We start from the raw sequence: 27,569 nt of genomic DNA on the forward strand, positions 1-27,569 counted from the left end.
GCCTGACAAAAAGTGAAGTAAAATCTGTTTAAATTTATTATTATTGAAATTAATACAGCAGTATAATAATGCTGATTGGCTGATATGTACTTCCTCCTAATGCTCATTGGCTAACAGGTACGCATGCTCATTGTAACTATCAGACAGTAAGAAATAGCAGGAACTACACCACTAATAATGCTGTAATATTATAAATTAAGGAGGGAGTGTAAAAATATAATGCTAATTGTTTGTAGAACAATCTATTTTATTGAACTTTAAAATAAACAAGCCAGAATCTAAATAGATATAATGGAGTAACTATAATTACTTATAATATTTTGTTATTACTGAACCTTAAAATCAGCAGTGCATTACAATCCAAAGCTGACCTTAGCTATGTGTTATAACTTCTCTGCAATGGTTATACACACAGTTTTGTGAAAAATCTATCTAGATCAATGGGATAGCTCCTAAATAGATTGTCTCCTTAAAGGGACACTGAACCCAATTTTTTTCTTTCGTGATTCAGATAAAACATGAAATTTAAAGCAACTTTCTAATTTACTTCTATTATCAATGTTTCTTTATTCTCTTGGAATCTTTTTTTTTGAAATTCAAGAATGTAAGTTTAGATGACGGCCCATTTTTGGTGAACAACCTGGGTTGTCCTTGCTGATTGGTGGATAAATGCATCCACCAAGAAAAAAAAGTTCTGTCCAGAGTTCTGAACCAAAAAGAAAAGCTTAGATGCCTTCTTTTTCAACTAAAGATAGCAAGAGAAAGAAGACAAATTGATAATAGGAGTAAATTAGAAAGTTGCTTAAAATGTCATGCTCTATCTGAATCATGAAAGAAAAAAATTGGGTTCAGTGTCCCTTTAATGTATTTGTAGCTCTGAAAAGTATGGGCTGACTCCTAGATTTAGAAATTTGTTGAGCACTGCTTTAAACACTTATGAGAAAAGTATTAAGAAAATTGATTGTAGATAGTGGATAATAAATTATACATCATATGTCCCCCCCCCCTAAAATGGGTTGCAAAATAAATGACTATCACAGATAAAAAAAAAAAGCAAAGGCACTTTTATAACACACAAATGCAGACAGATTTACTACACCTCAGTACATAATTGGCAAGTTATATGAAAAAGTTTATTGGATAATGAGTCTTTTTTTTTAGACTGATGCCAAGTCAGAAGAGTGAATTTTAGCAGAGTTTCAGGTTAGCCAGAAGAACAAGTAACAGTGTGTTCCAAGAAATAAAGATGGGATTATATTGTTCTGTGGCATATATGATATCTCTAGAGCCAACTGAACTCCCTATCAAAAAAAGCAATACCCACTTAAAGGGACAGGAAACTCCCCTATGATTTGGATAGACCATACAATTTTAAACAACTTTCCAATTTACTTCTATTATCAAATTTGCTTCATTATCTTGAAATCCTTTGCTGATGGAACAGCATTGCACTACTGGCAGCTAGTTGAACACATCTAGTTAGCCAATCACAAGAGACAAATGCGTGCAGGCTCCAATCAGCAGCCAGCTCCCACTAGTGTAGGATATGTTTGTATTCTTTTTCAACAAGGGATACCAAGAGAACAAAACATATTTGAAAATAGAAGTGAATTTAGAAGTGTCTTAAAATGACATGCTCTATCTGAATCACGCAAGGTTAATTTGGACTTTCCTATCCCTTTAACTAAGCTAAAAAGGTAGCTTGGTGTATATTTTCTCAATTGAAAGATAAAAAAAAAAAAAAAAAAAAAAAACAACAAACAAAAAACAGCTGAGTGATATATGCTACATAATCATTGGACTGAAATCTTTACATGGGAAAGGAGAAGTAAACAGAAAGATGATACATTTACTTTGCTTGATATGATTGCTTCATCTACTGTTTATTGCTAATAAAGTTAAAAGTTCGCCCAGCAAGGGAAATAGGCTGTACTTAACATAAGTGGTACAGAACAGCTTACGTTATATTGTCTGTATCAGTTACATTTTCAATATTTACTTCCTGATTCTAAGAATCAGACCTGCTGATGTAACACAGTCTATCTAAGAAACTTGGCGTCTAAATGTTGTAAGCATTAACTTTTTGTCTGCCAATGCCCAGTCTAACATTGGTTTCTAGAAACAGCTATGGTTCAACCAAAAAGGAGAGCAGTTGATTCTATAGTGACAAATTTAGTTGAAATTATTAAAAAGACAAATATTTTAGAATACCTGCACTGCTATATGTACTGTTTTTACAAACAATATTAATTGTAGATAGAACGTATAGATAAAAAATATAATTGTGCTTGTATAACTCAATTCTAACTCAATACAGAACTTAGTAAAAATACACAATACATACGTGTCCGACTGTCCGTTTATATATATAATCCCATGTAAACATTAAAGGGACAGTCAAGTCCCAAAAAAATTTCATGTTTCAAATAGGGCATGTAATTTTAAACAACTTTCCAATTTACTTTTATCACCAAATTTGCTTTGTTTTCTTGATATTCTTAGTTGAAAGCTAAACCTAGGAGGTTCATATGCTAATTTCTTAGACCTTGAGGGCCGCCTCTAAGCTAAATGCATTTTGATAGTTTTTCACCACTAGAGGGCATTAGTTCACGTGTTTCATATAGATAACATTGAGCTCATGCACGTGATTTTACCATGAAGACAGCTCTGAAATGCAAGTCTGTCAAAAGAACTGAAATAAGGGGGCAGTCTGCTGAGGCTTAGATACAAGGTAATTAACGAGGTAAAACTTGTATAATTATAACTGTGTTGGTTATGCAAAACTGGGGAATTGGTAATTAAGGGATTATCTATCTTTTAAAACAACAAACATTCTGGTGTTGACTGTCCCTTTAAAGGCCAGTTTACAAAAGGCTAAAATATTTTTTCGCTTGAACGCTAACTGCGCTCAAAGTAAAAATGTATAGCGGCCGCATTGGCACTGGTATTACAAGTCGAAAGTAAAAAGTTAGCGCATGAGCAAACGACTGAGGCGTGCTAACTTTAGGAATTTGGATACAGCGACCAGACTAACTTCTTCTCTAGAATTCTATGGGGCGCCCTGTAAAAAAAATTAAAGGTTATTGCTTGCGCTCTAACCAGACACCACGTTAGACCAACTCCGCTAAACCCGAAGTGACTTAAAGTGATGGTAAAGTTAAGTTATTATCGATCACATATTATACTCATCTATCAAAATAAATATAATTTTACTTCATGTTTTTTTAAATCTCATTGTGTAAATAAAGTTATAAGCTTTTGAAAGTCTCTTTTTTTTCATCATTTATTCAACCTGTTTATTCTTTTTATACTCCGGCCCCTTTTTTTTTTTGGCCAGTTGAAAATTAGGCCGTAAGGCGGCCTTGACTCTATGTCATCCGCCCACTGAGTCAATAGCGCATGTGCAATTTTTGTTTTAAACACCTTGAACACTATGTAAGCCTAGAGTTGTGACGTATAAGGCAATATCGGACCAGGAAGTGGCAGATGGGAGGAGCGAGGAACGGTAATAGACTTTTTTTTTTAAAACATTGCGATCTCTTACTGATAATAATATTGAGGAAGTAAAAACTTAGCGGCTAAGCTGTAATACATATAGGCTTGCTAGAAAGTGTAAGTAAAGTGCTTAACTTTACTATCACTTTAAGAACATAGGAATGTGAAGCATTCCTAAGTAATTAAATTATTATGCTAATGTTGGCGGCATAACAAGACCCTTGAAGAAGTCAGATACATTAAATGGTTTATGCCTATGACTTATTTCAGTAATCTAAGACTCAGTAGACCTATCTCTCTCTATATCTATCTATCTATACAAACACACACACACCTTGAAATGGACTACTCACACATCCTGGACTTAGTGCATATGCCACATCCTGGGCAGCACTATATGAATAAACTGGTAGCACATCCCTAGACCCAGGTATATTTCCAAAGACTTGATTGGGTGTAATATCCAATAGGGAACTACCACATACTTTAAACAAGCACTGCAGAATAATAAAATAGCTTGTTCTCACCCATACAAAGAATGCAGTAAACACTAAAAATTTAGAAGGCCGGATTTAGTTACAGCTGGTGACCAAGAAATTATATATATAAAAAAAAAAAAAAACACTAAGAGTAAGGGCCAAAAACTGGAGATGCAGTGAAGGGACTTTTGGGCTGTAACCAATACTTTATGTCCATGACTGACGACTATCAGATGATTTATTTACTTTGCCCTTGTGCAGTGTTTGTATAAAAACAACTATATATAGTATGTGTCTGTGTGTGTATAAATATATGAAAGTATTTCGGAGAAAACAAAAAACAGTATGTGCAGTGTAATAACATCAAAGGTTATGAAAATATGTGGACAACAGCTTCAAGTTTATGTGTGTCCTTAACATTTGAGCTTCTGGAAGTTACTGAATGTTCTCAGCCTTAGGCAGCTGGAAGATTTTTAAGATTCCCCTATGCTATGGAAAATATCTGCTGTTCAAAATGGTTACTACTTATGACTGTGCAATTACTTTTAAAATGTTAAAGTTCAATTAATATTTCTGGGTGACACAATTGGAACTTATATAGATTCATATGGGAGTATATTGCTTATGTACAGTATTTTTCTAAGTACAAGTGATAAACCAAATTTAGAATCACAACCAAGATAAAACTGACAGGTTCCCCAAAGTATACTACCACCATCTTTTTTAGGCAAAGAAGCACATTAAACCAAAAATAGAATTCATGATACAGAAGGTATTGTGTCCTGTATCTGAAAACAGCACGTAAAAATTTATGTATTTTTTGGGGGGGAACAGATCTAAAATGTTCACCTGAAAATGTAGTATGCATAGATGTTTTTTTTTTTTTTTTTTTTGAGAACGGATGTCTCTATGGTGAATAAACCTGCCTTTTGCTTTCATGTTAGTTGTAAACTTGCCCCTGTTCAATTATACAGTTGCTGCTCAGCCAGTTTACATGGATAAAATGCATGGGCAAAATTCTTTATCGTGAGATTTAAATGAAAGAACAAATGTTCCTTTGGACATTTATTCTCTTATTCAAATCCTTCTATAGAATTTTTTAGCATTTATATATTACATTTTACTACTGACACCAATATTGTGTAATCTATGGGAATCAACGTTCAAATGTTACATTAGATAAAGGAAAAGTGAATAGACGGTGCACCACCGTGCTAATTTTACTGACTACCCGGCTAAAAATTTTAGCCGGTATTAAAAATGTTAATTTTTTTTTATATACCAAATTATCATTAAAGGGCATGAAACCCAAAATTTTTCTTTCATGATTTAGGTAGAACTTACAATTTTAAAGAACTTTCCAGTTTACTTATATTATCAGATTTGCTTCATTCTCTTGGTATCTTTTGTTGAAGGACCAGCAATGCACTACTGGTTTCTAACTGAACACATGGGTGAGCCAATAACAATCAATATATATTTGCAGCCAACAATCAGCAGCTAGTACCTAGGTTCTTTGTTGCTCCTGGGCTTTCCTAGATAAACATTCCAGCAAAGGATAACAAGAGAAGGAAGCAAATTAAATTATAGAAGTAAATTAGAAAGTTGTTTAAAATTGTAATCTCTATCTGAATCATGAATGTCTAATTATTACTTTACTGTCCCTTTAGATACATTTATATTAAAATATGCAAACTCATTTGTGTTTTATATAGCTGAAAATATGATATAATTTTAGAAAATATTACACTGCCCCCACCAGGCTACTGCATAATGCATAATCTATCAATCTATCTATCTATTTATCTACACACACACAGACTTACATATATACTGGTTCACATGCATGGTAATATTTGACTTTCATGCCTGCAAAACCTTGGTAATATAATCATACTGCAGAGCAGAGTCTCTTACAAATGTCATTTACTGTATATTAAAAATGCATACAATGTGAAATACTATACAGGGTTATGTTTTTAGCAATGAATGCAATTAATTCCTAGACGAAGAAAAAAAAAAAAAAAAGCTTTTGTATATGCTGATGATCATATATCTCGGTTTAATAAGCTGTGCCAGCAATTTAGTACCATGCATTATTTGCTTACCTTCCATATGCAAAGCGCCTGTCCTTGTGGTGGTCACCAAAGGTGTCCCACAACCTGAGGGAGACGCTCACTTCATCAACAACATCCCTAGAGCGCTCAAGAACCTAAATATAAAAAATAAAATAAAAACCATAAACAAAATAAATGTGATTTATAATTTTGTAGAGGATTCCAACAACGATTCTAAAAAACATTTACAATAACGTTGCAGATGCTAAAACATTCTATAAATAGGGCAAAGAGTTTCATAAATCCAGATAGCCAAGAATATTAAATCTGGCAGCTCCTAAATGTTAAGATTATTGAACATATATCTGAATAAAAAACTTCCTTGTCTGCCTCCTAGAAAATGGCGTGGCCTTCTCCTCCATATTCTTCCTCCATAAAATGTAAAATAAAGTATATCTAAAATTGTACTCAATCAAAAGATAGAGCTGCCTGTCACAGCCTGCCATATATCAGTCCCAATAATTTGGACTTTAAAGGGTCTTCTTTGCCTACCTATTGCTCCCACTAAGCTATATATAAACAGACAAACACACATACCAGGAGGATATAAATATTAATAAATAGAGTTTTATAACGGTACAGTTAAATGGGGTTTTTTTCCAGACTCCAGACAATCTCCTTTTTCTAATGTTATTATCTATACAAATGACTAATTTATTATCATAGCAGACTGCCTAATTCCATAGTATTTTGCACTGGTTTATTTTGTCTGTATTCTGTTGCTTTAAAACAAAAAAACAAAACAAAAACAACACCACCACTCACTTAGTATAGTGCCCATGTTAATTAATTATGTATTTTTGGTCAGGATTCAACAAATACCAGAATTCTAACGCCCAAGCTCTTGATTTGTTTTTTTAGATTAGTCTTAATAAATCATTGCCTAGCTCTTTTAAAAGGGACAGATTTAAAATGATACTTTCATGGTTCAGATACAGCATGCAACTTTATGAACATTTCCGGTTTACTTCTAGATTAAACTGAGGTGGGCTTAAAGGTAAATGAAACCCACATTTTTTTTCTTTCATTACTCAGATAGAGCATGCAATTTTAAACATCTTTCTAATTTAATTCTATTACCATTTTTTCTTAGTTCGCTTGGTATCTTTAATTGAAAAACTAGCAACTGGCCCATTTGCAAGAGCAGCAAATGGAAGCACTATTTCCTGCCATTTAGTGCTCCAGACGCCTACCTAGGTGTCTCCTCAACAAAGAATATCATGGGAACGAAGAAACATTTTGGATTTCATATCCCTTTAATGGATGGGAGTGTGCATGTGTCTTTAATAAACTATGGCAACAGTGTTTGAAACAATGTAATTACTACAAGCATTTAATTATATTTAAGTACAACACAGACTGTAACAAAAGATATAAAAAACCAAGAGGAAATAATCACTACTGTTCTGGATACAATTTTTTTTTACCTGAATTAAAATATTTTTGAAGAAAAAAAAATTAATAATATTGATTCAAGTTTCCAAATTTAAAAAGATTAAAACATGAAGAAAGTTATTTTTTTAAAAAATAAATAAAAAAAAAAGGAAAAAGGTGCTGTGCTACACGCTGTGCAATAAAGGAATTAAATCACTTGAATTACAGCTGGTAATGATAAAAAGAAAATTGTAATTAACATAATTTGACTTTTTTTTTTTTTTTTTAATTGCAGAGAATTACACTGAGGAAGAGATAGCTAAGTTTTTACCATTATATTTTTTTCATGGGCTATCAAGCTGTTAAGATGTGCTTTAAAAATGTAATAACAAAACAATGCTACGTACCTCTTGGCAGACACGGTATTGATCTATTGCCCATACTGTAGGTACATGAGTGGCGAGTAATTGGTATTGTGTTAAAGTGGTGTTGCACGCTCTTGCGCAGATGAGACGCGTTTTCCCAACTGCGTTATCTCCGACCACCACGCACTTTATGGTCTCAACATTGGGTCGCTCGTAATCCATGTCAGTGTCCATTTATACAGATCTAAAAAGAAGACAGGTCAATGGTATAATCTCTAAACTCCACAGACAACAGGAAAATAGTCTCAGATGTCATTACTGCAGAGAGCTAACTTCATTATAATCTTTTTATTGGACTGGTGTTTGTTGTTCTAACCTTTATACTACATCTTGTTTTAACTAAGCACACTTGGTTGATGAAAACACACAGCATTGCACCCTTGTTTTCACTAAACATAAACCAGTCTACTTAAGGTAAATCTGGAATCTCTCAGGCCTACAGGAAAATGACATATTAATAGTTGTCTGTAGGCTAAATACACTGCTTTACCTAAAGCAATTTGGCATGCATCCGCTGTTGTCATTCAAAACAAGCTTTATTGTACCAACTTTTGCGAAAAACAATATATTTTGTGTGAATATTTTGTCAACATCATATTAACATATCCCAACATACAAACGTATATACTGTATGTTAATATCTAGCTATCAATCTATAAATATACAAATATTAGCTACAGTAGTTGGGTAACTACAGTTATTTTATTTTTGTTTTCAACTTCTTTATACTCTATTAAAAAAAATTTATAGTAATTTAAAAGCTATAAAATGTATGTAAAAAAAATAATGTTCACCTCTTATAAGTCTTTCCCAATAGATTTTATACCTTTTTTCTCTTAAAGTGAAGGTCCATTTTGATGAATTAGTGCCCAGTTTTTAAATAAACCTATTAAAAACAAGGGCACTTTAATTCATCAAAATTGACATTTCACTGTTTTCTTCAAAAACTTACCTTTTAATCCTGGCAGCCGCTCCAGCACTTCCTCCGCACGTCGCAAGCCGTCTTCGCGGGTCCAAAATGATGAATCCGGCTCCCTCCAATCACAGCGTTGCATTAGGCCAAGATTCCCCCGAGGGGAAGCTGTGATTGGAGGAAGACTGATTCGTCATTTCTGACGTCTGCAGAGGCTTCCGACGGCCGGGGGAATCGCTGGAGCGCCATTCAGGATTAAAAGGTAAGTTTTTTAAGAAAACAGTGAAATGTCAATTTTGATGAATTAAAGTGCCTTTGTTTTTAATAGGTTTATTAAAAACCGGGCACTAATTCATCAAAATGGACCTTCACTTTAACTTTATGACTATACTCTTTGTAACGTTTTACTGCAAAGCAATAATATCTGTTAATTTTCACCTCACACTCCCAAAGGAAATCAATTATTATATCACTTCAGGTTTTCTGCTTTCTAGTCTAAGTATGTATTCTCTGAGCTTATTAGCTATTACCAAGAGAGATCATGCTAAATATATTATAAAACACGTTATGTCAGGTGATCATTTTTCCAGAAATATGGATTGTTGCTTTGTGTTAACTATTCTGCATGCTAGATTACATGGATACTAAACCCAAATGTTTTTCTTTCATGATTTAGATAGAGCATGCAATTTTAAGCAACTTTCTAATTTACTCCTATTATCAATTATTCTTTGTTCTCTTAGTATCTTTATTTGATAAAACAGGAATGTAATCTTAGAAGCCAGCCTATTTTTGGTTCAGGATCTGGGTAGCGCTTGCAGATTGGTGGCTAAATGTAACTACCAATCAGCAAGAGCTACCCAGGGTACTGAACCAAAAAATGGGCCAGCCTTTAAGCTTACATTCCTGCTTTTTCAAGTAAAGATACCAAGAGAACGAGGAACAATTGATAATAGGAGTAAATTAGAAAGTTGCTTAAAATTGCCGGCTCTATCTAAATCATGAAAGAAAAACATTTGGGTTTAGTTTCCTAGTAACATTGTATTTGTACCAGGGGTCGATAAATCTGTTTAAAGTTTTGGAGCCAGTAAGAATACTTAGTAGCCGGACATACTGTTAGGAGCCAGACAGTGGTATCTGTATACAGATCTATGGAGAATAACCCAAAAAGTTAGGAGCCAGGGGTAAAATTTGAGGAGCCAGTGGCTCCCAGGCTCCTGGATTTGTCAAGCCCTGATTTGTACTATATGTAGAAATAGAAATAGCACAATTAAAAAATAAGTATCAATGTGAACAATTGTTTTGCTCATTCCGGATTGAATTCAAAATGTGACATTTTTTTAAATTAATACAAACTTCAAGAAAGGATTATTCAGAGCGGAATATATATCTGTTTAAAATAAAAGGGACATGAAAACCAAACTTTTTTTGTTCATGATTCAGATAGAGCATATAATTTAAAAAAAAACTTTCCAATTTTCTTCTATTATCTCATTTGTTTTGGTCGCTTGCTATACTTTGTTGAAAAGCATACATAGGCAGGCTCAGGAGCAGCAATGGGCTATGGAGAGCTAGCTGCTGATTGGTAGTTGCACATATATTCCTTTTGTCATTGGCTCACCAAATGTATTCAGCCAGCTAGCTCTCAGTAGTGCATTGCTACTCCTTTAACAAAGGATAATCAAGAGAATTAAGCAAATGTAATAGTAGAAGTAAAAGGGAACGTTTAAAATAGTACATTCTATCTGAATCATGAAATAAATATTTTGAGTTTTGTGTCTCTTTAAATACCTTCTTTTGTGGTCTGCTAAAATGATAGAAACAACCAATCAGTTGCAGTTGCATATGTGTAAAATAATTTACCTTTATTTAAAGCGACAGTCAACACCAGAATTTTTGTTGTTTTAAAAGATAGCTAATCCCTTAATTACCAATTCCCCAGTTTTTCATAAGCAACACAATTATAATTATACACGTTTTACCTCTGTAATTAACTTGTATCTAAGCCTCAGCAGACTGCCCCCTTATTTCAGTTCTTTTGACAGACTTGCATTTTAGCCAATCAGAGCCGTCTCCATGGTAAATCCATGTGCATGAGCTCAATGTTATCTATATGAAACATGTGAACTAATGCCCTCTAGTGGTGAAAAACTATCCAAATGCATTTAGATTAGAGGCGGCCTTCAAGGTCTAAGAAATTAGCATATGAACCTCCTAGGTTTAGCTTTCAACTAAGAATACCAAGAGAACAAAGCAAAATTGGTGATAAAAGTAAATTGGAAAGTTGTTTAAAATGACATTCCCTATTTGAATCATGAAAGTTTTTTTTGGACTTGACTGTCCCTTTAAAACACAATATACACATATGTATGAATATGTTGTGGATTCCAACTATGTTTAAAAGGGACAATAAAGTTAAAATTAAACAAACTGATTAGATAAAACATTAACATTTTAAACAACTTGGCAACTTCTATTATCAATTTTATTTCTCTTGATATCATTTGTTAAAGAGTATTCATAGGTGAGCTCAGGAGCTTGCATGTATCTTAAGCCATCTGGCAGCAATGTTATACATAGTTACAAACACTGCTGCCGTAGACTGCTATAGACATGTGTAATCCCCTAAACGCCTACCAGCCTACCAAACTTTAGTCTTCAACAAACAATACCAAAATATCAAAGCAAATTTGATAAGGGAAGTAAATAGGAAAGTTGTTTTAAATTGCATGCGTTATCTGACTCATGAAAGTTTAATTTAGACTTTACTGTCCCTTTAAATAAATGAAGATTCTTTTACATACATATGTGCGACTACAACCGATTGTTTGTTGTTCAGACTATACTTAAACTTGGCAGTGGCCCCCTGGAGCCTGCACATTAACCTGAGTGCTGTTCTAATTATTTTATATATACTACTACTACTACTACTACTACAACAATGATAACAACAGGCTATGGACTAAATAAAAAATGTAGGAACTAAGATGTATATTTAAATATATATATATATATATATATTTAGAAAAACAAGCACAGGGAAGGCACTCACCGTTTCAAATATAACCTTTTATTTCACAGATTAACGTTTTCGGGGTTGCCCCCGTCCTCAGACCAGGGGCAACCCCGAAAACGTTAATCTGTGAAATAAAAGGTTATATTTGAAACGGTGAGTGCCTTCCCCGTGCTTGTTTTTCTATATTGATTTTTTGAAGTGCACCCCGGCTGCTGACACAGTACAAAGAAGTGTGCTGGAACCCTCCTTGCAGTGTGTATATATATATATATATATATATATATATATATATATATATATATATATATAGAAATACAGGACAAGCGCACTCCAAGGGACTTATCAAAAACCTAAATATACATGATATATAAGTGTGTGTGTGTGTAAGAATCCAAATAGTTATCAGCCAAAATTCTTGGAGACTTGGCACCATGGCACCCAGTATTTGTCAAGCTATATTTTAATCACAATTGACAGAACAATGGAAATTAATTGTAGAAACCTAAATGACAGCCACGGTTGCAAGTACAGACAGGTCAAAGTATTTACAATCAATATAAGTCAAAGAGAGGCGAAAATCAGAAGAGTAAGCCAGAGACTATTTTCACCGTAGGAGAGCTCAGACGTGCAGGATAAATTGATTAGTATTTAACTTTGGTTTCTCTAAACCTAACAGTTCATGATTTATATTTGAAGATGTGATAACTCTGAAGATAATCACTTCTTCCTGTTTCTTCAAGTTAGAGCATGGTGAGTTATATATATATATATATATATATATGTATGTATATTCGGGCCTAGGTTAGAAAAGGACACTGCAATCTCTAGAAGTGGACAAAAAAGATTATGTAATTTAGCCAGAATGTTTTATAAAGCTTTATAACTTAAAAAAAAAAAAAAATCCAAAGTAAACAAAAAACATTTAATCTACTAGAATCCATATACTCCATAACTTTGGTTACCTGTTGACACTTATTTTACTTAGAAATAATATTTTTAAATAATTCTTGGACTTCATTTGAAAGCGGAAAAAAGTGTTTTATTATGTGTTCAACTCATTCAAAAGGGTTAAACACATAGTCAAAGCACTAATTAAGTCTCCCCATTATGGCCCAGAAGCAATAATTGCAGCTAACAAGTGTAGTATGCCTGTTCTCATTTGTTTCCAGTGGAATCCTTATCTGAAGCAGAACTTTGCATGTTTTACAAAAGAATGTCAATTTAAGAAGATATAAAACAGTCTGTTTCGTTGTAATAAAGCAGTGGATTATACTTAATAGAAACCATTGCAATATGTATGAATCATTATTTTAAAAGGGTTGTATGCTCCACATGAAGGCAAATCAGGAGCTTTCCCTTTGAAATGGTTGCTAGGAGACACTTGCCCTAGCTCCAGTCAGTTTCTTGCCCATGCTCAGTAGAGGACTTTTGCTGCAACATTCATGTGACAATAGAACTTAGGTTTTATTATAGTAGCTCCCTTATCTAACTAAAGGCAGTGGCTACAATGATTATTCATAATTTTGCAAGAAAACAAGTTGATTTCTGTTTCTTTTTATGTTTACTTTTATTTAACATATTTTGTTTTACTAAAGGTGCACTTTGTCATACCCCTGTAAGTTAAACATAAAAATCCCTACATTGTTAAGGTAAAAACTAGAAAAAAAATAATTTCCAATTGAAATAACACCTTTACCATTACAAAAAAAAACGATGACATGATCTTTTGGAGAGCGCAAAAGGCTACTGTCCCCCAGGGATAGGCACTGACAAACCTTAGTGAAGGACACCAAGGTACATTTGAAATTAAAAACCTTATTTTATAGTGCTTGGTGTTATTATACTGATGCAGATACCACTGATCCTATAATCAGCCCTCCTCTGGCTATACCCATGTGCCAGTATCACTACTGTGTCATTATATAGTGCTGGGAATTATTATACTGATGCAGATACCACTGACCCTATAACCAGCCCTTGTCTGGCTATACCCATGTGCCAGTATCACTACTGTGTCATTATATAGTGCTGGGAATTATTATACTGATGCAGATACCACTGACCCTATAACCAGCCCTTGTCTGGCTATACGCATGTGCCAGTGTCACTACTGTGTCTTTGTATAGAGCTGGGTGCTATTATACTGATGCAGATACCACTGATCCTATAACCAGCCCTTGTCTGGCTATACCCATGTGCCAGTGTCACTACTGTGTTATTATATAGTGCTGGGTGTTATTATACTGATGCAGATACCACTGATCCTATATCAGCCCTCCTCTGGCTATACCCATGTGCCAGTGTCACTACTGTGTTATTATATAGTGCTGGGTGTTATTATACTGATGCAGATACCACTGATTCTATAACCAGCCCTCCTCTGGCTATACCCATGAGCCAGTGTCAGTACTGTGTCATTATATAGTGCTGGGTGTTATTATACTGATGCAGATACCACTGACCCTATAACCAGCCCTTGTCTGGCTATACGCATGTGCCAGTGTCACTACTGTGTCTTTGTATAGAGCTGGGTGTTATTATACTGATGCAGATACCACTGATCCTATAACCAGCCCTTGTCTGGCTATACCCATGTGCCAGTGTCACTACTGTGTCATTATATAGCGCTGGGTGTTATTATACTGATGCAGATACCACTGATCCTATAACCAGCCCTTGTCTGGCTATACGCATGTGCCAGTGTCACTACTGTGTCATTATATAGCGCTGGGTGTTATTATACTGATGCAGATACCCCTGATCCTATAACCAGCCCTTGTCTGGCTATACACATGAACCAGTGTCACTACTGTGTCTTTGTATAGAGTTGGGTGTTATTATACTGATGCAGATACACATCCAGTATTTCACTCAGGTTTTATTTATTCCATAACTTATCACCCAATATCGCTAGCAGTCTCTTGACAAGCCACTAACTTTATTCACACTACCAATTTTTTTTTGTATTCCTATTACTTAATCAGAAAGAAAAGATATACTAAGGTTGTGGTGGACACTGCAAGGGCTAGTCACGGACACCAGTGTCCGTGTATGGACACCTTGCCTATCCCTGCTGTCCCCCAAGTGGGTGCTCCATTGTATTATATTTGCATCATATCTGGATTGTTTGCAGAAACACAAAAAAGACAATTATAAGCTGATGTTTGAGCTATGTGTGATATCATTACTGTTGAAATGTATAATTATACAAGTTATTGATATAAAGTAGATAGATAGATAGATAGATAGATAGATAGATAGATAGATAGATAGATAGATAGATAGATAGATAGATAGATAGAAAGAAAGATATATGGGCGGAACTACCATTGGGGCAGTGGCACCAGGGCCCAAGAGCTGGAGGGGCCCATAACAGCTAGCTTATACATAGGTGTATGGTTAATGTTGGGAAGGCTTTTATTAGTGCCAGTAGCAGGTCTATTTATCCTCAAATCATAATAAAGAGCAGAATGTATTTTATTATTTTGGCTCTTTACTGTTACCTTTGGGGGCCCAAAATCTTGCACCAGGGCCCTCTGTTGAGTAGATCCGCTACTGATTATATATACTGTATGCACACATTATCCAATATCTATTGACAGTATCCAAGAGATATACTTCTATTGCTCACAAGAGATCTGATAGCATGTGTTCCTACTGTCATTTATATTACCCAGCTGACATGGAGGTGAGTGCAGGTACATAGATACATATGTGTGTGTGAGCATGTATACATACATAGTAAATAGGCAGACCCACATTCTGATGCAGGATGCTTTAAGACCCTCTTGTTGTCACAGCAACCCATAACAGACTCCATAGACACAACATAACAAAATTCCCACTCCCTGTGCTGCTTTGTTACACACGGTAATGGCAGAGCACAAAAACTGCAGTTTATACACAGCATCACCCAGACACACAACATGCACACACACACATGCACACCTGTTTTGTACAATCGCAGGCAAAGCCAACATTTCTGTTCACAAGCTAATGTGCCTCATTAAATCGTCCAATAATAAAAAGGGACACAAAGCCTCATAACATCCGCCTTGATCTGTTTTATTTCCTGGCCTTCCCTAGCTAAATGCTTTACCGTTATTTCAACTTGCCGAACATCAAACAAGCATGACCAGCTTACATATGAACAACAGCGATTAGTGTGCAGGGGAATCCATGCTGGTAAACAAAAAAACATGACAGCCATGCAATGAAATGCATCAGTGTGCAATACAAATTGTGTATATAATACAAACTGATAAATAAATAGAACGCGGTGGCACTATAGAATTATATGTATGCACAGTGGTATAGGACAACAACACAACTGTGCACAATGCAGTGTTCAGTAGCAGCTCTGTGCAAATACATGGGAGTGTGTAGAATACATAACACAGTACAATGCCCTGTAAATGCACAGTGCCAATCAACAGTACCCAGTGGTATCATATATTGTTCAGATCTATTTGCAGACGTGCACACTAAATAATTCACAAAGATACCCAACAATGTGTACATATATATATATATATATATATATATATATATATATATATATATATATATATATATATATATATATATATATATATATATATATATATATATATATATATATATATATATATACATACATACACACACAACTGTATACAAAAGCAAGTTGTATAGTAGGTTGCATTCTAGTGTAATTTTATATAAATGCACCCAAGTGCGGACTTACCTATCCTTTGTGTACACAATCAGTCAGATCCGTTGTATTACAATCAGCAGTTACATAGTGTATATATATATATTAGGCACAACAATAAGATCATTACTATAAAATGATCTATACCATAATATGCCATTATTCTCAATGCACTTTAGAACTGTATTTACTGTATACACAAAAAAGGGCACAGCAAACAAGTCACAGGCCGTTATATGAAGTTTAGGATAAATAGAACTGTAACAACATACCAGTGTAAATCTCCTCTTGATTCTACTGTATTTGCGAGCCTGCAGCTCGCTATTGTTCTCTGATGCAAGCTGGCGAAGTATACACGAAGCTAAGTTTGCAGAATATCATAGCACAATCTCATTGTCTCTCCTGTTAGTAATTACACTCACTGTCCATCTCAAGTGGTATTCTTTACCCTTCCCGGCATCTCCACCCTCTTCTTTTTTTTAACCCTTTTTTTTTTTTTAACCCCGCCCTCTTTTAAAAATTGTGAATCGAAACGTAGAGAGCAAAACTGCAACCCGATCTCCAGCTGCAAAAGCAGCGGCCACTCGCACCCGTGACGTCAGCAGCCTTCGATTCTATTTATACCCGCGCGATTGGATTTCATTCATGAAAAAAAAAAAAAAAAAACATTGAACGCGCGTTCAGGTCAAAAACACGTCCCCGACAGGGTCGGTGAACGCGCGACTTGTCCTGTCACAGGCAGCGTTACGTGCTGCTGCCTGTGCACACCATAAGCCTTCCAGCTACAGTATTGACAATGCAATAGGGGCCAAGGCCGCAGGCTGTGTGTGTTTACATGGAAATGAATGACGTCTGCGTAATCATATGCTGAATAACTCGCTGTTTTTTTGGCATTTTTTCCCTCAAACCAAACCTGAGTTAAATAACACAAATATATATTTTTTAAACAGCTACTCACAATAAATTCACAGACTGAGAAAAATGAATATATATTAGAGACGAGTGTATGCTGGTAAACATACTGAATTCCAAATATGTAATATAAATACATTAACCCTTTCATGACATAGGCAATTGTTCAAGTTCTGAACGTAAACGAAACCTTGAATTTCAGCTATATGTCTTTTCAACCATAATTTACCCCTTTCACATTAAGTGCACCCACACTAATTATATATTGTTTTTTAGAGGACAGATAGGGCTTTCTTTTGGCATAAAAGATTTATTTCTCAACTATAATTTTATATAAAAAAAATCAAAGTAAGTGTGAGAAATTAAGAAATTTGAAGCTTTCCAAATGATTTTATTGTGAATATCATCATCCTGATATATGTTACTGCAATAAAACACCCATACTTGTGTTAAGCGATGTCCCATGAGTATAACGATACCCCCCATGTACAGGTTTTCTGAGTTTTCTGGAATTTACAAGGCCCAACATACGGCCTACCCATTTACATAGAAATCTGGCACATTCATTTTCTGGGCTTAAGTTGCCTTTCATACATTATAGCAGCCCAGGAATGAAAATGACCCCATCATGGCATACCATTTACAAAAGTAGACACCCTAGGGTATTCCAAAAGGGCCATGTCACGTCTTTTTGTGAAGCCCCTTAGTCACAACACCTGGCCAAATGTAGTGGTCATTTTTGTTGTATGCGTTTTTTACACAAACACTGCACTTTGGCTGTTTCTGTCATCAAGCTTTTATGTTTTACTGCTATAAAACACACATATTTGTGTTTGTCAATGTCCTACGAGTACAACAGTACCCCCCATGTACAGGTTTCACGGGGTTTACAGGAGTTACTGGGCCAAATATGGGGTCTGCCCATTTTAGTCTTTATGCATGGAAATTTGGCACCTTAATTTTCTGTGCCTATGTCCTCTTTGAGACATTATAGCAGCCCAGGAATGAAAATTACCCCATCATGGCATACCATTTTCAAAAGAAGACACCCTAGGGTATTCCAAAAGGCCCATGTCACATATTTTTGTGAAGCCCCTTAGTCACAACACCTGGCCAAATGTAATGGTGATTTTTTTTGCATGCGTTTTTTGCACAAACACTGCACTTTGGCTGTCTCTGTCATCAACCTTTTATGTTTTGCTGCTATAAAACACACATATTAGTGTTTGTCAAGGTCCTACGAGTAAAACAGTACCCCCCATGTACAGGTTTTATGGGGTTTACAGAAGTTACAGGGCCAAATATGGGGTCTGCCCATTTCAGTTTTTATGCATGGAAATTTGGCACCTTAATTTTCTGTGCCTATGTCCTCTTTAAGACGTTATAGCAGCCCAGGAATGAAAATTACCCCATCATGGCATACCATTTTCAAAAGAAGACACCCTAGGGTATTTCAAAAGGCCCATGTCACATATTTTTGTGAAGCCCCTTAGTCACAACACCTGGCCAAATGTAATGGTGATTTTTTTTGCATGCGTTTTTTGCACAAACACTGCACTTTGGCTGTCTCTGTCATCAACCTTTTATGTTTTGCTGCTATAAAACACACATATTAGTGTTTGTCAAGGTCCTACGAGTAAAACAGTACCCCCCATGTACAGGTTTTATGGGGTTTACAGAAGTTACAGGGCCAAATATGGGGTCTGCCCATTTCAGTTTTTATGCATGGAAATTTGGCACCTTAATTTTCTGTGCCTATGTCCTCTTTGAGACATTATAGCAGCCCAGGAATGAAAATTACCCCATCATGGCATACCATTTTCAAAAGAAGACACCCTAGGGTATTTCAAAAGGCCCATGTCACATATTTTTGTGAAGCCCCTTAGTCACAACACCTGGCCAAATGTAACGGTGATTTTTTTTGCATGCGTTTTTTGCACAAACACTGCACTTTGGCTGTCTCTGTCATCAACCTTTTATGTTTTGCTGCTATAAAACACACATATTAGTGTTTGTCAAGGTCCTATGAGTAAAACAGTACCCCCCATGTACAGGTTTTATGGGGTTTACAGAAGTTACAGGGCCAAATATGGGGTCTGCCCATTTCAGTTTTTATGCATGGAAATTTGGCACCTTAATTTTCTGTGCCTATGTCCTCTTTAAGACGTTATAGCAGCCCAGGAATGAAAATTACCCCATCATGGCATACCATTTTCAAAAGAAGACACCCTAGGGTATTTCAAAAGGCCCATGTCACATATTTTTGTGAAGCCCCTTAGTCACAACACCTGGCCAAATGTAATGGTGATTTTTTTTGCATGCGTTTTTTGCACAAACACTGCACTTTGGCTGTCTCTGTCATCAACCTTTTATGTTTTGCTGCTATAAAACACACATATTAGTGTTTGTCAAGGTCCTACGAGTAAAACAGTACCCCCCATGTACAGGTTTTATGGGGTTTACAGAAGTTACAGGGCCAAATATGGGGTCTGCCCATTTCAGTTTTTATGCATGGAAATTTGGCACCTTAATTTTCTGTGCCTATGTCCTCTTTGAGACATTATAGCAGCCCAGGAATGAAAATTACCCCATCATGGCATACCATTTTCAAAAGAAGACACCCTAGGGTATTTCAAAAGGCCCATGTCACATATTTTTGTGAAGCCCCTTAGTCACAACACCTGGCCAAATGTAGTGCTCCTTTTTTTTGTATGCGTTTTTTGCACAAACACTGCCCTTTGGCTGTTTCTGTCATCAACCTTTTATGTTTTGCTGCTATAAAACACACATATTTGTGTTTGTCAATGTCCTAAGAGTAAAACAGTACCCCCCATGTACAGGTTTTATGGGGTTTACAGATGTTACAGGGCCAAATATGGGATCTGCCCATTTACATAGAAAATTGGCACATTCATTTTATGGGCCTTTGTCCTCTTTGAGACATTATAGCAGCCCAGGAATGAAAATTACCCCATCGTGGCATACCATTTATAAAAGTAGACAACCCAGGGTATTGAAAAAGGACTATGTTTAGTCTTTGTTTGTAGCCACTTAGTCACAACATCTGGCCAAAGGTAATGTTCATATTTCAGTTTTAGTTTATCACAAAAACACTGCCTTTTTGCTGTTTATATCATCCTTTTATGTTTTACTGCTATAATACACCCATCTTTGTGTTCAGCGATGTCCCATGAGTACAACAATACCCCCTATGTACAGGTTTTATGTGGTTTTAGGAAGTTACAGTGCCCAATATAGGGTCTGCCAATTTGCATGGAAATTGGGCATATTGATTTTATGGACCTTTGTTGCCTTTGAGACAGTATGGCAGCGCAGGAATGAAAATTACCCCACCATGGCATACCATTTGCAAAAGTAGACAACCCAGGGTATTAAAAAAGGACTATGTTTAGTCTTTTTTTGTAGCCACTTAGTCACAAAACCTGGTCAAATTTAGTGGTCATATTTTTTTATTTGCTTTTTTCACACAGACTTTGCATGTTTTCTATTTAGATCAACATCATTATATTTTTTACTGCTATAATACACCCATATCTGTGTTCAGTGATCTCCCATGAGTGCAACAATACCCCCTATGCACAGGTTTTATGTGGTTTTAGGAAGTTACAGGGCCCAATATAGGGTCTGCATAGAAATTTGGCACATTGATTTTCTGGCCCTATGTTGCCTTTGAGACAGTATGGCAGCCCAGGAATGAAAATTACCCCCCTCATGACATACCATTTGCAAAAGTAGATAACTCAGGATATTCTAAAAGGAGTATTTTAGTTGTTTTGTATAACTTATAATGGCCTTAGAGTGGATGGGCTTAACATATAAAGGGACAGGACAAGGTCAGGGGATTTATGAAGTTAGGAATACAGAATAATAAAATAAAATAAATTAGGAACACATACAGATTGCTTTCAAATTAAAAGTTTAACTCTGTGTGATATATTCGAAAGCAATCAGTGATACAGAGGCCAGGTTGAGAGGGGCAGTCAGGGCAATGGTAACTAGAATCCCTCCTCCCTCCTTTTTTATAGCAGACTCTGCATCTTTTCTGGGGTGTTAATTTGCAGGCAGTGGGGGGGATCCTAGTGGGAAAATGCCTGCCACAGAGTCGCTCAACATTTTCAGATTGAACAGTGGGAGGATTAGGGGTCTGGTTAAACAAAATATCAGATGTTACATTTAACACAAATTCCAAAAAAGTATAAGTTTTCCCTGTGCCTGTTTTTTTGTACAGCACATATGCATTATATACTGCGATCTGCATAATATAAAAGGCTACTTTTTTGTACCAAGTTCTAGTTTTTCTTTGAATTAGATATGGCTGCAGGCACCGGTCAGCTAAATCTACCCCCCCCATGTTTTTGTTGTACTCCACAATGCACTTTGGCTTTCGGATCTGTGCAGATCTTCCCTTCACAGACACTGGCACTGTAGCTTCATCGTGCATTGTGGAGAGCATGTACACATCTTTTTTATCAGTGTACCGAAGGGCCAGTAGCTCATTGTGGCGTAAAGCTGACGTTGTGCCCCTACTTTTTTTTCCATATGTCAGCTTCTGGGGGAAACCTTTGCGATTTTTTCTTGTTGTGCCACAGGCCACGGTTTCAAAATAAAACAAAAATTTTAATAGCTCTGTGCTGGTGTAAAAATTATCGAGCCACAAATGGTACCCTTTATTTAGCAGGGGTAGTAGGAGATCCCACACAATTTTCCCACTTGTGCCAACTGAATCTGGGCAGCCAGGTGGATCCAAGTGGCTATCCTTTCCCTGGTAGATGCGAAATGCCCAGGTATACCCAGTACTGCATTCACAGAGCTTATAAAATTTTACCCCATAGCGGGACCTCTTGGATGGTATATATTGCTTGAAAAGCAATCTCCCCTTAAATTTCATGAGGGACTCATCAATGCAAATGTCCTGCTCAGGTATGTAAACTTCTTTAAATTTTTGGGACAGGTGGCTTATCAGGGGCCTTAGTTTATATAACCTGTCATGCAGGGGGTCATTTTTGGGGGGGCACTTGGTATTATCATTAAAATGGAGAAACCGCAGCAATTGTTCATATCTGTCCCTCTTCATAACCCCTGGAAAAAGAGGGGTAGCCAGGATGGGGTTCTGGCTCCAGTATGAACGAATGCTGGGTTTCTTCACAATCCCCATTATTAATGTCAGGGCCCAAAACTTTTTAATCTCTGGTATGTCAGTGGGATGCCAGGTATTTTTTCTGACATACAGAGATTGGGGATTTTTGGACAGATACTGGCTGGCATATAAATTTGTTTGAGCAACTATATGCTCAAACATAGCATCTGTCAGAATCAGTGACATATAGTTTATTGGCTCACATACTGGAACATCACTTGTTATGCCAGGAGTCTCAGTAAATTCTGGCATTTCTGGGGCAGTGAAATTTGGGGGTATCCAATTTTGGTCATTTGTGCGACGCCTCCTTTTAGGTGGCGGGCAGGGAGCACCAGCATCAGATGTATCACTCAGGGGCTCTATATCTGATGCCGTAAGGGTTGCGCTGTCAGACAGAGCAGAGAGGGTTTCACTCCCTGAATCTGCGGCAAGAATGGCATAAGCCTCTTCTGCTGAATAGCGTGCCATAAGGGATTTTTTTCAGTACAAAGTACCACTTCACCACCACCAATTACCACTTCACCTTCCCCAAATTCCCACTAAACCACCCCAATTACCACCTCCCAATTACCACCCACCTATTCCCACCCACCCTATTCCCTTTTTTTTTTTTTTTTTTAAATTATGATTTTTTCTTTATATATATTTTTTTTTTTTTTTTTTTTTTTATAAACTAAAAAAAAAAAGGAACTGGGAAGGGTAGTGATTGGGAACAGCAGGGAAGGGGTTAATAATAACTAAAGATCCCCACAAATAAACTTTTGGGCACTGATCAAAGCCCTGACAGGCTGATCACTGTGATATTAGGCTGATCACAGTAGCAGCTCAGTGATCAGCAGCAAAAACAATATATATATATATTTGTAACCCCCACAAATAAACCCCCAACGCTTTTGATCAACACTGATCAAAGCCCTAACAGGCTAAGCAAGTTATATTAGGCTGATCACAGTAGCAGCTCTGTGATCAGCAGCAAAAAAAATATATATATTGTTTGTAACTATATTTTTTCTCCCTCTCTAGCTTTCTGCAGCACACACCAACACTAAACTGTCTTCCTCTCTCTCTCAGATCGCACTGAGAGCAGAGAGGAAGCGGATACACTTGTAACAGCCAATGATTCCACTCATTGGCTGCTACAGTGTTACAGGGGACAATCGATACACCCCCTCCATGCTGATTGGATCCTGGGGGAGTGCCAGAGGTGCTAGGCACATCCCCCAACCGGATCCACAACAAACAAAATAACGGAGGGGGCACAGGAGCTGAAAACCGTTATGCCGTTCTATTCCGTCATAACGGCTCTAAAGCCCAGTGTAATTATGACGGAATGGAACGGCATAACGGCGTTAAAAGGTTAAAAACTTATTTATTGTGCTTTCATAATATGAAAACAGATGTCAATTCGTCTATGAGATAGGAAGTATTTGAGTTCTGTTCCATAGATAACCTGGAACAAGCAAATTCACACGATGCTTTATGTAAATGTATTTCTACATTATCAACCATAATATGCAGCAAGTTTACATTTATTATACATAAATACTTCAGTTTCCTTAAAAGAAGTAAAATGTTTTTAAAATATTTAAATGCCCCAGCAGGAATTATATTAGCTAAAATGTACTCTTGTTTTATAAGACCAGAAATGTATTTGAAAAGGAAAAATATCTTTAGGAAGTGTTTAAAGGGACATAATACTCATATGCTAAATCACTTGAAACTGATGCAGTATAACTGTAAAAAGCTGAGTAAAATATCACCTGAGCATCTCTATGTAAAAAATGGAAGATATTTTACCTCACAACTTCCTCAGCTCAGCAGAGTAAGTTCTGTGTAAAAAGTTATACTCAGCTGCTGCCCAGCCGCAGGTAAAAAAAAACAAAAATGAAGAAATGAACAGCACCAATCAGCATCAACAGCGCTGAGGTCATTAACTCTTTTACTGTGATCTCATGAGATTTGACTTAAAGGGATACTAAACCCATTTTTTTTTCATGATTCAGATAGAGCACGAGATTTTAAGCAACTTTCTAATTTACTCCCATTATCAATTTTTCTTTGTTCTCATGCTATCTTGATTTGAAAAAGCAGTACTGTAAGCTTTAGAGCCAGCCCATTTTTTGTTCAGCACCTGGGTAGCACTTGCTGATTTGTGGCTAAATGTAGCAAACCAATTAGCAAGCGCTACCCAGGTGCTGAACTAAAAATGGGCCGGCTCCTAACCTTTCATTACTGCTTTTTCAAATCAAGATAACATGAGAACAAAGAAAAATTGATAATAGGAGTAAATTAGAAAGTTGCTTAAAATTGCATGCTCTATCTGAATCATAAAATATTTTTTTTTGGGTTAGTATCCCTTTAAAGGGACAGTAAAGTCACAAAAAGTCTTTCATGATTTAAATAGGGCATGTCATTTTAAACAACTTTCCAATTTACTTTTATTACCAATTTTGCTTTGTTCTCTTGGTATTCTTAGTTGAACGCTAAATCTAGGAGGTTCATGTGCTAATTTCTTAGACCTTGAAGACTGCCTCTAATCGGAAAGCATTTTGACAGTTTTTCACCACTAGAGGGCGTTAGTTCATGTGTTTCATATAGATAACATTGAGCTCCGGCACATGAAGCTCCTAAGAGCAAGCACTGATTGGCTAAACTGCAAGTCTGTCAAAAGAACTAAAATAAGGGGGCAGTTTGCAGAGGCATAGATACAAGGTAATCACAGAGGTAAAAAGTATATTATTATAACTGTGTTGGTTATGCAAAATTGGGGAATGGGTAATAAAGAGATTATCTACCTTTTTAAACAACAAAAATTCTGGTGTTTACTGTCCCTTTAACTCTCATGGGATTTCATAGTAAACTTCCTTACATTGAATAGGGAAATAACATGAGAGTGCACGTAAGCTCGCCCCTTAGCTGTCCCGGGACAGACATACTGATTTGCTGCTTAGAAGTCCTTTTTTCCTACTGAGGAATTTTTGAGGTAAAATATCTTTCTTTTTACATAGAGATGTTCAGGTGATATTTTCTAGTCAGCTTTTTACAGCTATGCTGCATCACTTTCAAGTGGTTCAACATTTGGGCATCATGGCCCTTTAATGGCACTTCAGAAACTAATTAAGATTTCACGTTTACTTAGATTGTTAAGTGTTACTTGCAAAGGCATCTCTATTAACCATATATGGGGGGCGGGGGGCACACAATTAAAAATAGAGGGGGCACCAATAATTGCCAGTGCTAAAGGCCTACTAATAACTATACATAAAGTGGTGGGGAACCATCATTATTGTATGAGGTTTGATTCCAGTTGAGGGGGTAATACTGGAGGGCTATCCACTATAATTGGAGTCTTGACCCCCTTCCTACCCCGGAGAGGCTTGTGATTATTATAATTAAGATAACTTTATAATAAAAATACATTTTAACAATAGTAAAACATCTTTATATCTAGTATTAATACTTCATTTAATTCAGGAACACATGAGCAATAGTTTAGCACAAATATTGTGAAATAAAAATATTCCAGAAAGAGTCAAATGTAAACAAAAAGGAGAGGGATCATTCTTTTATGAGATCGAATATTCAAATAAGTTCACACTATAAAATATTTTTCAAAGATGGCAGATCTCAAAATGATTCATGATCTGTAGTAGCCCACCATGGGAGGTTGAAATTTGAAGCAGATAGTGGTTTTTTTTTTCACTGGAAACCAATATATGCAAATATAAACCAACAATAAAAATTTGCTGGGCTATTGGATCAAAGGCTACACAATAATACCTACAACCTTATTTTATCTCTGTCACTCTTCATCCAAAATAACCGCTATATTTTAAAGTGGGGCAACATTTAAGGGACATTGTACACAATGTCCCCCCTGCCCCCCAACACATGAAAGAGCAGCCATGAATCATAAATATATTTTTACTTCAAAAGTTATAGGCAAAAGCTATTAAACCAACGCAGCAGCATTTGTTGTTTAGTTCTGCTCTAAGGTTTATTAGGGCAACTCCCACATCTCTGTTTTTTTTTAAAAGGTGCACAACACAACTTTACAAGACTCAACAGAGGGCTCTGGTGCAAAGCTTTTTTTGGCCCTCCGAAGGTAACTCAGTAATAAGCAATGGTAAAAATAATAATAATTATTTTAATACATGCTGCACTGTTGAATGATTTTGAGTATAGATAGATGGACCTGCAACCCACGCTAATCAAAGGCTCCCCCGCATTAGGATTTTAATCATTCTGCACATGCTTATGTGTAGTATGGCTGCTATAGCCCCCCATCACTTGGGCCCTTGTGCCTCTGCACCTGCTGCACTTATGGTAGTTCCACTCCTGCGTTATTGGGCAAACATTGAAAACAATTGTCCTTCCGATCTGATGACTAGCCCATTGGTGTGTAGTAGAGAAAGATACAACTATAGTTAGTACATGGAGCAGAAATGTGGAACAGCGTGTGAACAGATATTAGTATCAGACAAGGGTAAAAAATATATTATTTTTTTTAACCCTCTAATCAACCTTGGTTTCCTGCTACCAAAGTTTGTTCTTTGATGCTTTTGTTTTAGATGTTCCAATATATACAACATACTGGCTTTGATATAGCCTGCCTGACACGCAATGATCGAGGTAGCTAATTGGTTCCCTATAGACACACTACGACTTGGGGCTTCAGAAACAGCATGGGTTTTCTAAAGATCTGTAGAAGTGCACACATTCTTAGACAGTCTGGACATTTCTACATGTCAACATGGTCCTCAGAAGTCTATGTGACTTATACAAACATCTAGATGGTGTTTAACCATTTAATAATTAAATTTCTTTTTTTCTTGAAAGAAGCATTTGCAGAGGTAATTAATACATCCTTGGACCTGGGCAATTATTTGTTACCCTTTACATTTTTAAATTTTAAACCTAACTAAAAAAGGTATGTTAAAAATACATTTATTTTGCCGTGTCCTTCTCGCAAAACGAAATGGCTCTG

The 27,569-nt window shown here is 36.1% G+C and overlaps 1 protein-coding gene across 4 annotated transcripts in view; it reads right to left on the reverse strand.

Annotated features, from left to right (window-relative positions):
- The window catches only part of RHOBTB1 (Rho related BTB domain containing 1), a 178,427-nt gene that overhangs the window by 29,981 nt on the left and 120,877 nt on the right, over window positions 1–27,569 (reverse strand). For 3 of the 4 annotated variants that reach the window (XM_053692254.1, XM_053692252.1, XM_053692255.1), the window contains 2 exons: window positions 7,873–8,074; window positions 6,083–6,186 (listed from right to left, as the gene is read on the reverse strand). In XM_053692254.1, the coding sequence (XP_053548229.1) occupies window positions 6,083–6,186; window positions 7,873–8,064 (296 nt within the window). In that variant the 5' untranslated portion in view covers window positions 8,065–8,074. Of the gene's footprint in view, window positions 1–6,082; window positions 6,187–7,872; window positions 8,075–16,784; window positions 17,300–27,569 lie in introns of those variants that run through there. The other variant, XM_053692253.1, reaches the window with a different exon arrangement.

The sequence above is a fragment of the Bombina bombina genome, chromosome 9, assembly GCF_027579735.1.
Source record: "Bombina bombina isolate aBomBom1 chromosome 9, aBomBom1.pri, whole genome shotgun sequence".
In the NCBI taxonomy this organism is placed as follows: domain Eukaryota; kingdom Metazoa; phylum Chordata; class Amphibia; order Anura; family Bombinatoridae; genus Bombina; species Bombina bombina.